Consider the following 16668-nt stretch of genomic DNA (forward strand, 5'->3'; position numbering starts at 1 on the left):
AAACAAAAAGCTTGCGTTTTTATGCATATTTATCTCTAAGAATGTGTTGGAGTTGTTTTTGTGCAATTAGATCTAGCTTGTCTCTCAAAAACTCTCCAAGGACTTATTTACGTTCAATCACAAAGATAACAAACTTGGTTGGGTTATTAAAGGCTTTTTATTAAAGCACAAATATTCAGCTACAAACTAGTTTCTTAAAAATGTACTTTAGACGCATATATCCATTGTTTTAAGAGTTATTTTACCGGGCATCGAAGACGACAACTGCAAAGCAAAAACAAAAGATTTCATCAGTACAGTTTGACAGCCATTGGAGACTCCCAGGGACAGATTTACTTACGCCGCTTGGTGCGCTTCTTGTACATGATTCGATAGCCGCACTCGCGGCAACGGATGGGATCCCTGGGTCGCATCTCGTTCTCGTGATGACATTCTACAAGTTATAAATAAAATTATATTAATTATAATAGGTAAACCTTAATTATACAACTTTGTTGTTGGTTTTTTCTCAGCAGCCATGTGCGTGTATGCGGAAAATCATTTTCCGCTTGAAGTACTTGTTCCCGTCAACTTACCGCCACATATATATGTCATTGCTGTCTTCACATTGTCCTTTGAACTAGTTTCCGACATTATTTCTAAGTTTTTTGTTAATAAACTTGAAAAAATAACAAGAAATGTGTTTTGTTTTGCCGAAATTTCGTTAAGAGTGACCGTTGGTAATAGCAATAGGAAATACTCCCAACAAATAAATACTAGATTTTTGGTATATTATAAATGTGATAAATTCAAATTTTAAAACTGATTTATTGTTAATTTATTTAAAATTTTATTAAATCAACTTATTAAAATTTAATAAATTACATGTTAAATATTGCTCAATCTTAAGCTTCTCATAAATCGCCTATTCTCTCTCTTTTCGTTGTATTTTATTAAGTTATTTTTATGTTTGGACGTTTTATAGTGTCTGATCATACTTCCAACTATAGAAATTCCACAGGGATTACAAAAGTTGATCTCTACAGGCTTTTGATCCCTAGGAGCTGTGGAAAGTTTCCTAATTGGCTTTTTCATCAGCTTTCCCAAGGATTCAGTCTTGGCTTCCTTCCTTAAACATGTTTTTGGAGATTCTACATTGTGATCTTTCTTTAATTGATTGCTTTGAATACTTTCGGTAATTTCCGTTTCTCTAATTTTAGTCCTTTCCGTTTCCATCTTACGAAGGTTATCCTGATGCCTTTTCGACCTGCAATGCCGCAGATAATTATCCTTGGCTTTGATGGTCAGGTTACAAATCTCACAGTGGGTTACATGCAGCATTAGATGCACAGCCTTCCGATGGATTTGCATCTTTCCCTGGCTGTAGAATGTGGTTCCACAAATCTCACAGGTGAAGTTTTTCTGCTTCAGATGCTTCCGATTTAAGTGTTCTCGGAGTAAAAACGAGTTGGAAAAGCTTTGATTGCAATGATGACACATTGGATTGGGTGCTTGTGGCTTCGTTTTTAGACCTCGGAGCTCTCTAAATTTCTCGCTGTGTTTCTTAATAGCTTCTCGGCATTGCCTCGGCGTGTGATTACTGCAGCACCTTGCCAAAGTGGGAACTTGACAAATAAGACATAGTTTCTTCCTGTCATGAATCCTGGTAACATGGGTGTTTCGTGTTGAAGCCAATTGGAATTTTGAGCAGCACTTGGGGCACTTAAAGCGACGATAGCGAAGATGACAGGCCTTGCGAATGATCTTTTGATGATTGATTAAAGACTTTCTTGTGAGGAATGATCTATTGCAATTGTAGCAGGAGAAGGAGGCCTCTGGATCTCGCTGAGTCATTCTGTGTTTGTTCAAAAAGTGCAGCTGGTGGCTAAAAGAAAAGCGGTATTTAAGATCACAAAGTGGACACTGAGAGTGCATAAAGCGTTTACGCTCCCGGATGGGGGATCTATTTTCCTCCTCGTAATCCAGACGTAGGTTGTTCGGCACTGGCACCATTATATCTTCCACTTGGACAGGTGCTTGTTCTAGTTCCTTTAGCTCCTTGGACCTCTGAGCCTGTAGCAACCTTTTGTAGCTCTCATTTTCCATTAGTTCCTCGGAGCTGGGACTTCTACTGCCGATCCTCCTGATCAAATGAGCAGTCAATGAGTGCTGCAGGTAAAACCGGCGATAGCAGATCCTGCAGTGAAAGTTGTCGCTAAATCGGTGATCCTTCTGGTGCTCTTCTACATCCTGGAGTTTGCGCCATGGTAGATTCTCGCATTTCGAGCAGGAGCAGCGCAATCCGGGAAAGTTGAGAGCTGCCTCTTTGGGACGCAGGGCACCTTGCGCTTCGGTGGAGGATAGCTGACTAACCGCTCGTCTGTAGCCTGAGGTGACAGTGTCCAGGATCTTAGCCAGCTTTTCCTTGGGCACCGCTCTTCCATGGACAACCAATTCCTTTGTAATGGCAGCATAATCCTCCTCCAAATCCACTTTAAAGTACTGATTGGTCCACAAATGATCCCTTAACTGGGCAGCCTGCAGGAGCAGCAACATGTCAGAGCTGCGAAACCGCATCATCTTCTGGACATCGTCGCCTGCAGCGGCAGAGGAAGTGCGGTCGTCGGATTCCCCATTGAATGCCACGTATTTCTGGCTGAATCCTCGGCAGCATTTGCACTTGCAGGCACAGGGTGTGGGGCATCCTGTTGGTTTCTGGCCAATTTGTAGAGGAGGCAGATCGTTGGTAAAGTTTTCATAGATAATTAACAATTTTCCGGGCCAAGACATGAAAGAAAATAAACTTTGTAAACAAAAATTACATCAACAAGTGGCAGTATGACCAGACAATACAAAGTATAAAAATCCTAAAAACCTAGTATTTATTTGGTATATTGGGAAATCGATTAAGTGCCATCACTAATCGAGCCATCGCATTTAAAGTGACCAGACTCTAGAGCTGAACAGCTGTTAGGTTTTCGCGGCATTTTATTAAAAGTTGTGAAATTTATTAAAAACAATGGTTAAAAGAAAAGGAAAAGCGTTGAAATTTGGCATGCATCCGCGTAATGTGTTGCGCCAGCCGCCTGACTACACCAAACTGGCTATTAAGTACAAGGACTTTCGGCAAGTGTGCCAATTGGTAAGTTGCCTTACTTTTGTTGGGAGTTTCTTAAATTTAATTCCGTATTCATTAATTAGGAGCTTACTGGCAAAGTGTCTGTGGATTTTCGCAATGAAAAGACGCTGAGAGAACTCACCAAGACGCTGCTAAAGGAATACTTCGATTTAGATGTTAACTTTGCCCCTGGAAGTCTGGTGCCCACGTTGGCCCTGCGGTTGAACTACATTCTGTGGCTGGAAGATCTGATGGAACCACTGAAATTGGAGGAAATAAGAGGCATTGATATTGGTAGGTCTTTGAGATTATAATACCTACTGATTTACTTATAACTATTCTTTTAGGATGCGGTTCCTCCTGCATTTACTCTCTATTGGGAGCCAAGAAAAACGGTTGGCACATGCTAGCCCTAGAATCGAAGCTCCTAAACATCGAGTATGCTCGAGAGAATGTGAAAAGAAACCAACTGCAAGGCCTTATTGATGTCTTTGCTCAACCAGATAAGAACTCTATATTCAAGAGCTATTTCCTGGAGAAGCAGCAGGAGACTGACTTCCATTTTTGCCTGTGCAATCCACCCTTTTTCGACTCCAACTTGCCCAATCCCTTTGGGGGCAATACGAGAAATCCAGAGCGACGTCCTGCACCCAACAATGTCAGAACAGGTAGCCAGGAGGAGCTCACTTGCGTGGGCGGTGAAGTGCAGTTCGTGCAGCGCATCATAGACGAGAGCCTGGAAAACCAGCAGCGCGTACGGTGAGTCAATCTTGATTAGTGTCCAACTAGTTGAAATTACATTTAACTTGAGTCTTGCTCTACGTTTTCCGATCTCTGTTTTCTGTTTTCCGTTGTTCTTGGTTGCAGCATCTTCACCACAATGCTGGGCGTCAAGGCCAATGTGCCCAAGATACTGGACTATTTGAAAGAGCGGCAGGTGGCAAATGTCAGCACCACGGAATTCCATCAGGGACATACCACGCGATGGGCAGTGGCCTGGAGCTACCATTCAGAGCCTCTAAGCCAGGCGGCGACAACAACTTCTAATTAAGTTACTTCTTCGATTCAGGTGAGTCCTCCTATGCTCTTGAATTGTGCTTACTTTAAGTAGATTTTAAGTGAGCTGAATGGTAGTATGAGTTCTCTTGAACTTGGTAATGATATTAACAATATGGCAAGGTTATAAGCGGCTTTTAGGATAGATATATATTCCAATTTTACAACGCCCACAGTATCTCCCTTTTCAACTGCAAATATAGCTGCAGGATTTGATTGCCCACCTAATGTCCTTGTATTATAACTGCGTAAATACCTGGGCGGGATTTCTCATGTTTTAAAAATAAACTTAAGCTGCTGCAGCTGCAGCACCAAATAAACTCTGACCTTCAACCCACACCTCCAAAGGGGTGGAGAACTTTCCAGTTTCGACTCCATTTGGTTGGATTGGTGCTGGCTGTCAGAAAGCTTTTCCCCTAAATGGAAATTTGCATGTCAATGCTCACTTTACCGCCCGCCAGCCAGCCAGCCAGGTCCACGAACGGAAATTATCGTTTCGTTGCTATCATTGACCACAGCTGACCACCCACACACTTGGACTTTCCACGGAATAAAAGCAAACAGAATCAGAAATGGCAACAACCGAAATGGAGACCAACACGCAGACTAAGCAAAAGTCGTTGTCGTTGCTCTGCGCTGGTCAACACCGGAATTTCCACACCTTTGTCCTGGGGAATTCGTGCTATTCCACTGCTCCTACGCTACTCCTCCGCCATGTGGCATCGCAAATAGTAACTTTTAATTGCCGCACAAGGCACGCTTGCTCCGGTTTTCCACCCCCCACAACTTGGCAAAGAATACTCTTTTGGAAGTGGTCATATGAACTATTTAAAATTCGTATAATTATTATTATTCATAATCTTATTGTTTACCTTTTGTATTAATTTTTTTATACCATTTTAATATTTTTAAATCAAAATCAAAAACCCTTTTTGAGAACCAGAACATGGATGATAGAAAATAGTGTTATAACTGAGCTTTAACTATATTTTACGTTAGGGTAAAAATATAAACATATATTCTAACGTTGCTATATACACATTTTCGAAATCAGATAGATTATTGTACAATTTGTTTGATATAAGGATATTTTTCTATGTTCAAAAATTGTACAATTTTCGACCCTATATTGTTATTATATCATATTCCTAGATCAGAATTAAATGATATTTCTTCATGACAGATCCGTCGATTAATTTCCCATAGAGTATACGAACATTTTCACCACATCCTTTTCTATATTTGCTCTACTTTTCGCTTGCCTTTTTGATCCTTTTCATGACTTGGCCGTTGCTGTTGGCCTTTTGTTGATGTCGTTGCTGCTGCTTTTGTGGCTGTTTTTGTTGTTGTCTTTTATGGCATTTCAACACGTTAAGGTGTAAAAAACAACGTAATTAAAATGCAAGCCGTTGGTTTTTGAGTCTGAAAGGATATGGTCTCCCGGCTGCGTCATGTTGCGTCCTAGGTGCGGTCGGTTTTGTTTTTCAGTTTTTTTTTACGTTCATGTTTTGAGGATTTTGGGGTCTCTGTCTCTTTCCACTGATTACGCCCAAAAGGCTCCCCCGTGGCCGCTCAGTCTCTTATTTTTCCAGCTATTATCTTAATTTTAGGCACCCAAGGACTCACTGAATTCGACACGTGCTTCGTCCTGGGCTTGTCCCTGCCGATGTGGTAATTGTTAATTAAAAACGCGCTCTGGTCACGTAGTGAGTGTGTGGGGTTTGAAGACATAAAAACCCCACCACAAAACCAGAACCATTCGAAACAGATCCGAGTTTGACTTCTTTAGTGGCCGCCGCGTCGTTAAATTGTTTGGAAAATAAGTTTATGTTTTGCCATAACTTCGAATAATAATACTTGTGTCTATGGCATTGAGTTTTGTAATACATTTTTAATGCCTCCATTAAGGGATTAGAGTCCATGGAGGGAAATAAGTGTATTATTGATGGGAGATTTTTATACCCTTGGAGGGTAAAAAGCTTGTAAAACTGTGAAGGAATCATTTCCGACCCTATAAACCATATATATTCTTGATCAGCATCAAAAGGCGAGTCGATCTAGCCATCTCAGGCAGAAAAAAATTTAAAAATTTTTTTTTTCAAACTTTTGTATAATTCAAATTGTAAAAATTTGATAAAATTTCTAAAATTTTCAGATTTTTCATTGAGTATGCAGATTTATAAACCTACTTAAAACTAACAAAGGTGTGCTTTCCGAATGGAAATTAATTCATTTTTGGCTGAGTTATGAGGTTTTTAAACTTTGATTTGTAGAAAAAATTGACATATTAAAATATATATTCAAAGAATCCGAAATTTGAAGCTTATTGTACATTTTACCTTTTAAATTATAAATCCCGAACTGCCTTATCTCTGCAAAATTAAATCCAAAACAAACCCTTTTAAAAAAGTTGACTTACTCCTTCGATTAACCCATTAATGTAGCCCAAATAAATAAAAAAAAAATTGACCACTACTTGGTGGTTTCCTATACGACCTGAAATCCCTGTCAACTTTATAAAACTCGGACATCAATCAATTGCCAAAAATCATCCATCAAACGATCCTGAGCCCAGGGCTAAACCACCACTGACAATATAAAAAAACAGGAAGCGCGTGGGCCCCAAAAAGTAGGCAATGAATTGACGCAAAATGTTTTTTTGAGATTTAAATCGAAGCGGACAGCTCTTTAAGCCATAGAAATCCATTTGGGAGTTGGCAGGAGCATATAGGAGGACCCTTCGTGATGGCACGTAACGAGCTGCCAGACGGCGGCGTCTGTTGCAATTGGCAGCAGGCAGCAGCAGCTCCATTTTCCTCCCCCTCTCTCCCTCTCGAAAAAATAAAACCCTCTAAATATACGGGGCTATTGTCGTGTCGCCCTGTGCATGCAGATACATTCACTTAATGCAATGAAAAGCAACCAAAAAAAAAGGAACGAATCAAAGGGGTTTAAAAACAGACAATGCAAATGCACCAAATGCGTGTGTGCAGGGGCGTGGCAGGAGGAGGGGTGGTGTAGAGTTTTTAATTAATTGAAATTATTGAGAAATCCTATTAGTTGTAATTAGGGAAAAAGAGGATATTTTTATGAGATTTTCATGATACATAATTTCAAGACAAGGGTTCCTATATGATCTTTAATAAATATTCTACAGATCCCTGATGGTGCAAAGGTCCTTTGAGAGATTTGAACTTTATTCTAGAGTTTGATTAATATAATTTGTAACTAATAAATAACCTTAAATTTAACCTTTTTTGCAAAGTAAACTCTAGTCTTTTATAACTTTAATTTAAACAAAATATTCGCAAATAAACATCCCAAAACTCCTTCTCCAAGGACCTGCATGCGCCCCTGTCTCCTCTCTGTGTGTTAGTGTCTGTGTCTGCGGTCGATGTCTGTCTGTGTGTGTGTGTGTGCTTCACTTTTTGTGGCGTGTGTGTCATTCATGTAACCTTTCAATAAACATGGCTGTGCGGGCGGTGTGTGGGCCAATAGGCGTGGCATTCGTTGCAAGCATGCAACCAGAAGGAGGAGAAGGAGTTACAACAGGGAGTCGTGTAATTGAACTCCTTATACATATACCCCGAGTCCGGTTGAGTGTGCCTGCCCTGGGAAACTCTTGAATGTGATTTTAAAGTCAACAGCAAGCGCCACTCCTGTCCTGACATCCGAACTGTCATTTTTTGGTTTGCCGCTTGTCTGCCAGAGCTCCGAGCTCCGCTCCAATCCGATCCGATACCCATTGCTAACCCACCTCCTCCTCCTCATCCTCGTTGGCCATCTATTGTCTGCTCATATTCCCCGGTTAATATTGGCTTGGCATATGGCCAAGAGCTGGGTTATCGGATATGAATGCAGCCATCCATGCAATAAGCAAGGCACGGCTCCTTTTAAAGCGTATAAATAAATACAATAAATATTTATAAATTTAGATGAGTAAATTTTATTTACCCTAGGTTTTTGTGTGGTTTATATTTAGGCGAGGAACGCATTATGATAAGTGGGAAGTTTTATTTAAAAATTAGTTGTTAATATTCCTTAGAATAGGATTACATTGTTAGACAGTTAAATAAAGTGAATTTAAATTAAGGAAATTAGGTTATATGTTAGGTTATATTGTTAAATAACAAAAACAAAGTTCAGTTAACATATATGCAAATATTCTCTCAAAATGCTATTTCCACATTTCCCTAAACATAATTAATAAATATCTTAAAAATACACAAAAACCATTAATATTCCGATTTCCCTCCCCCAAAGCAAAAGTCAAATAATTTTCATTGGGATTGGCTTCTGTATAAATATCTTGAACATCTCTCTAACATCATTAATTAAATCAAATTAATTAAATCACACGTACGATGGATATTTCATTTCGACGCCTTTTCAACGTTGCGTATGATTAATTAGCCGCGTCACAGGAACAGAATGGAGGGAAATATTTGGACAAAAAAAGTATCCTGGCATTACATAACATATATCATGTCGTGGAACTTATTCAATTACCGTTAGCGACTTTCTCTGTTTGCCACAAATCAACGACAAAAGGTGACAAAAGAAACGCTTCTGTCGCCAAAAATGACATCAGATATTCAGATATATTCAGATGTGAGATAAACACGTCCAGGACCCTAGGACTTTCAGGCCTCTAGGGGGGGAGGTCAAGGTGAAAAGTCGAATGAATAATGAGGCAAAAATGCGTATAAATTGCTCAGCACAAAAGTGGCAACCAAAGCAAATAATAATCAACGAGAAAAAAACGGTAGAGGAAACGGAAATGGAGGAGTTAAGGCAGGAGGCCGAGTCTCTTCTCGACTACAAATCGGTTTCCGTCTTGGAAATTCTGTTTGCAAAAAACCCTAAAGTCTGAATATCTCAAGAGCACATACAGATTTTTCGCTTTAAATTTATCCTCCAAGCAAACTGTCAGTTATTCTTTCTATCTTCTAGTAGACCTGAAAATTGTTGCGCACCGCTGAACTTGAGACTTGAAAAGGACGCGAAAAACTTTCCATTTGGCAGAAGTGTCCCAGGGGAGGGGAAAGAAGAAGTCAGGCAATGGGGAAAATAAATAAATAAAATAGACCCGAAGTAAGGAGGCGGCAAATGACTGGGGCGGAGGAGTCAGAGAGGAAGGTTCTCGAAGAGCAAAAGGGCAACGCGGCGTATACGTGTTTTTTTCTTCCTTCCTTCTTGAAGTGTGTTTGTTCTTATTTTTACTCTAAGATGAGAGTCGAGAATCGAAAAGCCAACAATTTTATCTAAAAACAAAGCTATTTATATCTTTTTTTTGGGCAACATAATGACCTGGCATTTCTGGCGGCAAATGATGCGCAAAGCCCAAGCCCAAGCCCAAGACTCTCTTCTCGAGAGTTGTCAGTCATTTTATCAGAGGCCCTGAAAGGGTTTATGTGTTGCCCGCTGCGCGTTTCTGTCATTGTAAGAGGTCCTTGGGACTTTTTGGAATTTTACGCCCATGAATTTTCGCACCATGTTGTCCTTTTTGGTCCTGTTCTCTATGTGTTTGTCGTGGCATTTTTGAGGGTGAGAGTGTGCGAATTCATGCTCTCAAGGCGGACGGGTTTTTCCTCGGGTTCTGGGTTGTTTTTTTGTCCTCAAGTTTAAAACTATAGAAAAAGAACTGGAGGCAGGACAGCCGCAGCTGGCTCTGCCAGCTTTTCACACTTAATTGTTGGCCTTTTTGTGAGTATTTTAGCTCAAGACAGTGGAAATTGTGTAAATAAATTTTAAAGAGGCTAAGAGACAAACTAAATTGAGCAACTTGAAGTGGGAAATGTATTTAATCTTTATCTTAATCTGCTTTTGCGAAGAGTTCTCTGTTTAAATTTTATAAGTACGACTTTTAATAAGTGACTTTAAAAGGCTAACCAAATAAAAATAGTTTATATAATTTCATTTATTAACTTCTCAGTACTAAAAAATACATTAAAATATCAAAAGAATTCATGAATGTTTAAAAACTACCACTTAAAGTAGAAAAAGTTAATGGCTAATGAAAAACTGGTGTTTCTCATTAATTTTTCAGTTTTTATACCCACAAAATCAGTATATAATTTAGGATTATGTTGTGGTTTAACTAATAGCTGTTTGTTTAATGCTTTTTTATTAAAATCTGCTTCATTTTTTTATGTTACTGCAAGGTTATTGTATTAATTATCAATTGTAATTCAATTTCATATCATTTTAAACCAAAGCCCTGCCCTCAGTTTATTTTTACATTTCAATTCAATTAAGTTGTACAAATTGGCTTTTTTGTCGCTCTGAGTGAAACCATGGTTTTAATTTAAAGTGTTCTCTTTTTAATTAATAACAATTCTGTACTTTTAAACACAAAAAGGTTGCCATACAAACAGGAAGTTGGGTTTCTTTTTTATTATTTGATGCCTGTCCTTTTTGATGCCACATTTGGCGATGTGAAGCTCATTTGCATATGCCACAGACATCTGTAGTGGGCTTATATAAATGTATATATATATATTTGAATGTGAATGTGGAGAAAACTGAAACCTGAGCAAACTTTTGATTAAAATTGCTATATGGTTTACATATGCAGAGACACTGGCTTTATGATTATGCGTGGCTTGCACTCCCAACTAGGACTAAACGCACTTGGACTTTATTATTATTATGGAACTGCTTTTAGAGAAATGGGAAGGGAGTTTACACTTGGATAAAATAGGGGTTTTAAGAGATTTAAATATATTTAGAATTAAAAAACCAAAGTTCGTAGAACTTTAAAGCGTTAAAATCTTTATAAACATTTAAATTGGTTCTTTGACAACTTTAAAAGTCAGGAAAAGACTTGTCCAAAGTTGTATAAAAATATATGTAGTACATTTAATTCATAGTTTCAATATATTTAAGAGCCACACAGCCTCCGAGAAATTGGCTTTAAGAAATGAATCCAAAATGAGAGAAAATAAACCAATTTATTTGGCTCACTCACACAGAGAGAAGTTGGAAAGGCAACTCCCAAAAATAAATACCAAGTAGAGCAAAAAGGAGACAACAAAAGAGAAAAGAAAAAGGAAAAGAAAGGACAGCAAAAGGAAGTCAGATGACAGCTGAGAGGTGGAATAAGGATGCAAAGATAAAGGCTACTAACTTTTTATGAATTGCTATCATCGGCTCAAAGGAGCGTCGGCCCTTGGACAACAACAAAAAAAGCATTTTCATTGATATTTTTATGGGCCAGGTTTTCAGCTTGGTAATACTCTTTACTTTTTTCCTTTATTTGCATTTGCTTTGCTGTGCTTTCATTCAGCTGTTTACGCCTGGTTACACGCAACTGCGAGTGTGTGTTTCAGAGTGTGTGTTGTGTGTGTGTGTGGGTTTTAGCCACGATGATGATGCCATTGCCTTTGCCTTTGGCTTCTGCTGGCGCTCTTCGAATTCTGTTGCCACCGCAACGGCTTCTGTGGCACGCAGATCCCCTAAGTTGCCACAGAGCCTGCTGCTGCTGCTGCTATTGCTGCTGCTGCTGCTCTGTCGGTTTGTTTATTTGCGAATAAAAAAAAGGAACGTTTGCAGCCAGAGCTCAAAGTTGGCTAACAACAACAGAGGCAGCTGCTCTTGCCGCCTGGCTTCAAAATGGTTCTCTGGGCTCCAACCTCTCTCTTTTGCCCGCTCTCGACTTTGGTCAGTGTCAGGACATTGGGGCCAGGGGCTAAAAATATGAAGTTGATTTCATTTATTTTGAAAACAATAAATAATATAAATGATTTTAATATAGTAACCAACTAATTTCTTAAAACACGCTGAAGGAAATCTAGTTAAATGCGGAGAAAGAAACTTTGATTAGACTTTATCATAAATTTAAATATGAAATAAATAATTAACGGTATTTAGATAGTGAAGTTTAAAATATTTTAAACCAAAAATGAAGAGCGATTAGTAAATTATATGTTATTATTTGTAGAATATTTGACTAATAGATATTTTTATACCCAGAAGCATAAAATGCTGTAAAGGAATCATTTCCGACCCTATAATCCATATATATTCTTGTTCAGCATGATCAGCCGAGTAAATTTAGCCATGGCCGTCCTTTTTAACGAGTTTTTGGCGCTCAGTTTTGAAGCTCAGCTATGAAGCTGAATGCAGCTGCATTGCCTCCCGCTCACTCTCACTCTCTTTCTCTTTCTCTAACCGTACCGCTTTCGCTCTATCTCTCTCTCCCTGTCCCTATCAATATCACTTGCTCGCTCGCACTCACTTTCTCAGTTCTCTTTGCTCGCTGACTATAAATACAGCCACAGATGCCGCTCTGGCCTCAGTCGGTCCGCGGCCTCCCCGCTGTTAACATCTAAAGTGATAGTGCAGTGATAATAATTAGTGATTTGTGATTAGTGATTAGTGATTAGTGATTAAACCCCAAATATATGACGTGGCCCATGGAATACATCTGGACAACCAAGAAGCTTCCATCGATGGATCCATACTTTATTGAAATCACCAAGAATACATCTTCACACTGGAAGGAATTAAGCAATGACGGAAAAGGAAAACTGGTAAGTCTTAACCATGATAATTATATTATGTATGTATTTGCTATACGAGGAATAAGGCTTTAATCTAGAGTTAGTTATGCCAATTAACTTCCCTAATTACCATGGACCCTACTACTTAATGTTAATCTCAAGTAATACAGCAATTTGTATTAATGATATCTGCAAACGTAAATTTAAACTAAATAACCTTAATTAATACTTGTTTCAACTTCAATAGTTTCAAATAACAATTGCTACATTATCAACTATATCCTTGCAGGGTATTATTATTTCAGTCAAAAGCATTAAACACAGTGAAGGAATCATTTCCGACCCTATAAATCATATATATTCTTGATCAGCATGAACAGCCGAATCGATCTAGTTATGTTCGAGAGAAAAATTTTTTTTTACTTTTTTCAACCTTTTTTACGAGGTTAAAATTGTGGAAAAAAATTGACAAAAAAATGACTTTTTTAAATTTAAAAACTGAATATGTAGATTTGTTAGCCTTTTAAAAACTAGCCCAGAAAAGTTTTCCGAATTGAAATTAATGCATTTTTGGCTTAGTTATGACACTTGGAAAACTTTGATTTACCCAAAAAAAAAGGTATATAAAAATATCGATTTGGAATATCTAAAGTTTAGAATTTTGGGTTTTTTTTTGGTAATTATACGAAGCAAAAAAGCCAATAATTGTTGATAGTTATTTGTGTTTCGATTTGCAATCAAAATCTTAATCAATAATAAATAAAACATTGAACAGAAAAATATATTAATTCAATATGCTTAATTTTATGACATTTTGCTTAAGTGGGATGAGGGGGATATGTTTGTTGATTTACGATGCACAACATAAAATAGGAAGCTATATTTTCTGATAGTTAAAATTTAGATTTATCCCATTTAAAAATATGTTCCTGATTAGGTCGATAATAGTGTCAATATACTTAATAGGACTTTTCCCTACGATACACATTCCTCACATGCTTCAAGCCCACTGTGAATCCTGCGAAAGAGAGCCCAAGTTGGAGCCTTCTCTCTCCTCGTTCTCTCTCTCTCTCTGTTATTGAGGTCCTGGCTCTCTGCTTCCCTGGGTCCTGTGTCGTTGACTGCCGGCTGGCATTGGCGTTGGCTTCGCTGCTTGTTGAGCTCCGGCTGAAATTTGGGGGGTCCTGCAGGATGGGGATGTCGGTCGGTCGGGCATTCGGGGTCTGTGGCATCCGCAGCGAGGACACGTCGCCGGCATTCATTCAGAGTTAGTTGTGCCTGAGCTTCTGCCAGAGACAGTCAGTCAGTCGTCAGTTGGCGCTCCTGGGATTCGATTCAGCTGGTTTCCGCTTCCGGTTCCGTGTTCCGAGTTCCAAGTCTTTGGCTTTGGTAACCTGTGGTTGTGCACCTTTTTTCTAAGCCCGACTTTTTCTACAACTCGTATTTTTCTAAAAAAAACAAACAAAGAACTTTTTATGCCTAAGCAGAAACGGTTTCCAGTGCAAATTGGCCCAGAAAACAACAAGTATATAAACTAGTTTACCCACCGCGAGTGTGTGTGAGTTGGAGAGACGTGAGTGTGTGTGTGTGTGTGCGATTGATTAAACAAAATAAAGGTAACCTAGGCCAACTGGAAGTAGGGAAGGCCCGCCAAAAACCAAAACCCTAAACCAGAAACCAAATCCTACATCAAATCCTCAAGCAAATCCGCAAGAAAATGGGCTGCAATACCAGCCAGGAGCTGAAGACGAAGGATGGCGCCGCCATCGATGCGGTCAGCAATGGGGAGCCAGAGCCGAGTGCTCCACCCTTGGAGGGGGACTCCTCCTGCAAGTCCTCGAACAATCATACAAATCACGCCAAATCAAATTCAATTATATCCAATGGCGATGCGAAGACGGCCAACGGGGGCGGAGGAGGTAATGGAGGCGGTGGAAGTGAAGCAACAAATGGCATTGACCGACCCTGCGACAAGGCGGCAATCACGGAGCTCAACGACGAGGAGGATGAAGGTGAGGCGACGGGCTTAGTTCTCGATAACCAATACATTCATATTAACACCTATTCGACATTTCGGTGTGCCTGTGTGTGTGTGTGAATGCACTGGGGGAAATGGGGGTATTGTTTATTGATTAGAAACTCCACAGAAATTGGTAACATTTTGTAGGCAGTTCATCAAGTATTTTTCTTTTTATGAAATAATATTATATGATCATTTTATTTACAATTTGATATATAGAGACCTACAAATAATGATTTAAAATATTTATTTTAGAAATTGAACTTAACTCAATCGTTATAATATTTTTTGCTTTGCAATACTTTTAACAAATTAACTCTTCATTTAAATCGTAAAGAGCGGGTTTCATAGAATTTTTTGAACTCAACTTTTCAAGATCTAAATGCCATCCAAATATTAATTCTTCAGCATTAAAAAAACACTATTCAAATTACATTTTAATTCCATTTTTATTCCATTTATAATTCATTATTTTCCCCAAGTGTTTTTGTGTTCGAATGAAAGGCAATCCTGTGTGTTTACTGTATCAACACACCACTGGGCGCACATCGTTATCGCTGTTGCCATTTTGCTCGCACTTTTCCCATTTTCCCCCATTTTCCTCACATTTCCCGCGCCCGTGTGCTTAATGGTGTCGCAAATATGAATTGTTTAACCAAACACGCTTATAAATATATATAAATATATAAGTATATATAGTGTTTGTGTGTGTACACTGCACTCCATTACGCGCCAGTACGCCCGCAAGCATTTTTATATCCGCCAATGGCAAATTTGTGTGCAAGATCCTTAACTTGGTTAAGTAGCCGCCACGTTGCCGGCCACTCGCCTCGGGCATAGAGTTTAGTCCTAATGCACGTCAACGCGATTCCGACGGCTTCTGTTTATGTTATCTAATAAGCCTGGCCCGGGACTATATAGTAAATAATGTATATGTTTATGGCCAGCGATATGGGCCATATCATAATACAAATTCCATAGCCTGCTTCAGGGGGCACAAGGCGACTTTACGACCTATGATAATAACGTTTACTTAGAGTTGACATTAAAGACTTTAATGCGAACTATTAAATACCAAAATGGTAGCAAGGGTAAAAGTAAATCCAAATAGTATTTGCTCTTGTTAAAAAGGAATTTATTTTTAAGGTGCTGTAATAAATAATACAAAAGAAGTAAGAGGAGTTTAAATAAAGTAAAAGAAAGCAGAGAATCGTCTTATTTTTGTTACAAGTTTCTGGAATATTAGAGCAACACTCTATAAGGAAGCATAAACTTTAGGAAAGGGATTCTTGTAGCAGAACATACTTTAATAGATCTTAAAGTTACATAAATTATTTAATAAACAAATAAATCAAACAAATACCTAAAAACAAAAATAGATTTGACGGCTACATTTTCTTGTAGGGAAACAAGTAAATAATTTCCTTTTTAAAGAATAATTTTCACACAAACACAAGTTTAATAAATGAATTAAAACTAAAATAAATTAATCAAAAAGTAACTTAGACCAAACAATATAAAATGATAATATAAAAGCCAAGCAGCTTTAATAATTCTCAGCATTCAAAGTGAATATTCAAAAATTTTTATATAAAAACCCCTTTAAAATTCCAGTGCCCATTTATAGCTTCCGATTCCACATTTTAGTATAAAAAAATTATTTAAATTATCTTCAATTTACTCACTTATTAATTTTTACCACCGACAACCTCAATAACTTTTTACTTAGCCCCAAAAAATTGGTTCTCAAAGTTCGTTTAATGCCATTTTGGCGAAAGCAAAAGAGCCGCAAACATTTAATTCATATTTTTTTTTTGGGGGCAACTTTTCTGCGGTTTATTTGCTTTTTCTCTGCACTCTTTTTCTCTTTCCAAAAAAATAATGAAAATATGAAAAACCAACGTACACAGAGAGAGCATTTCCAGAGAATGACTCATAAATTACCACAACGCGCTTGTTCGTCCTCCCCTGTGGCAGGTGCAGCAGCAGCC

General features: G+C 38.4%; 4 protein-coding genes across 4 annotated transcripts in view; 2 read left to right on the forward strand and 2 right to left on the reverse strand.

Annotated features, from left to right (window-relative positions):
- Window positions 1–138: 138 nt before the first annotated feature.
- On the reverse strand, window positions 139–749 carry Polr2K (DNA-directed RNA polymerases I, II, and III subunit Rpb12). The gene is made up of 2 exons (XM_086827053.1): window positions 576–749; window positions 139–433 (listed from the first exon to the last, which is right to left on the reverse strand). The coding sequence occupies exons 1-2, from the start codon at window positions 631–633 to the stop codon at window positions 333–335; spliced, it is 159 nt and encodes a 52-aa protein (XP_086683179.1). The 5' UTR covers window positions 634–749; the 3' UTR covers window positions 139–332.
- Window positions 750–793: 44 nt separating this feature from the next.
- LOC110177807 (uncharacterized) lies at window positions 794–3346 on the reverse strand. The gene is made up of 2 exons (XM_020944697.2): window positions 3240–3346; window positions 794–2782 (listed from the first exon to the last, which is right to left on the reverse strand). The coding sequence occupies exon 2, from the start codon at window positions 2767–2769 to the stop codon at window positions 868–870; it is 1902 nt and encodes a 633-aa protein (XP_020800356.2). The 5' UTR covers window positions 2770–2782; window positions 3240–3346; the 3' UTR covers window positions 794–867.
- LOC110177681 (U6 small nuclear RNA (adenine-(43)-N(6))-methyltransferase) overlaps window positions 2894–16668 on the forward strand; it is a 40045-nt gene continuing 26270 nt past the window's right edge. Inside the window, exons 1-4 of the mRNA XM_020944502.2 lie at window positions 2894–3121; window positions 3181–3391; window positions 3445–3856; window positions 3965–4166. Of these exons, the coding sequence (XP_020800161.2) occupies window positions 2999–3121; window positions 3181–3391; window positions 3445–3856; window positions 3965–4148 (930 nt within the window). The 5' untranslated portion in view covers window positions 2894–2998 and the 3' untranslated portion in view covers window positions 4149–4166. The remainder of the gene's footprint in view (window positions 3122–3180; window positions 3392–3444; window positions 3857–3964; window positions 4167–16668) is intronic.
- Window positions 13779–16668, forward strand: part of igl (IQ calmodulin-binding domain containing protein igloo) — a 38158-nt gene continuing 35268 nt past the window's right edge. Inside the window, exon 1 of the mRNA XM_086827051.1 lies at window positions 13779–14669. Coding sequence (XP_086683177.1) covers window positions 14375–14669 — 295 coding nt within the window. The 5' untranslated portion in view covers window positions 13779–14374. The remainder of the gene's footprint in view (window positions 14670–16668) is intronic.

This window comes from Drosophila serrata, unplaced genomic scaffold (assembly GCF_035046125.1).
Source record: "Drosophila serrata isolate PLE 108 unplaced genomic scaffold, ASM3504612v1 contig_165, whole genome shotgun sequence".
Classification (NCBI taxonomy): domain Eukaryota; kingdom Metazoa; phylum Arthropoda; class Insecta; order Diptera; family Drosophilidae; genus Drosophila; species Drosophila serrata.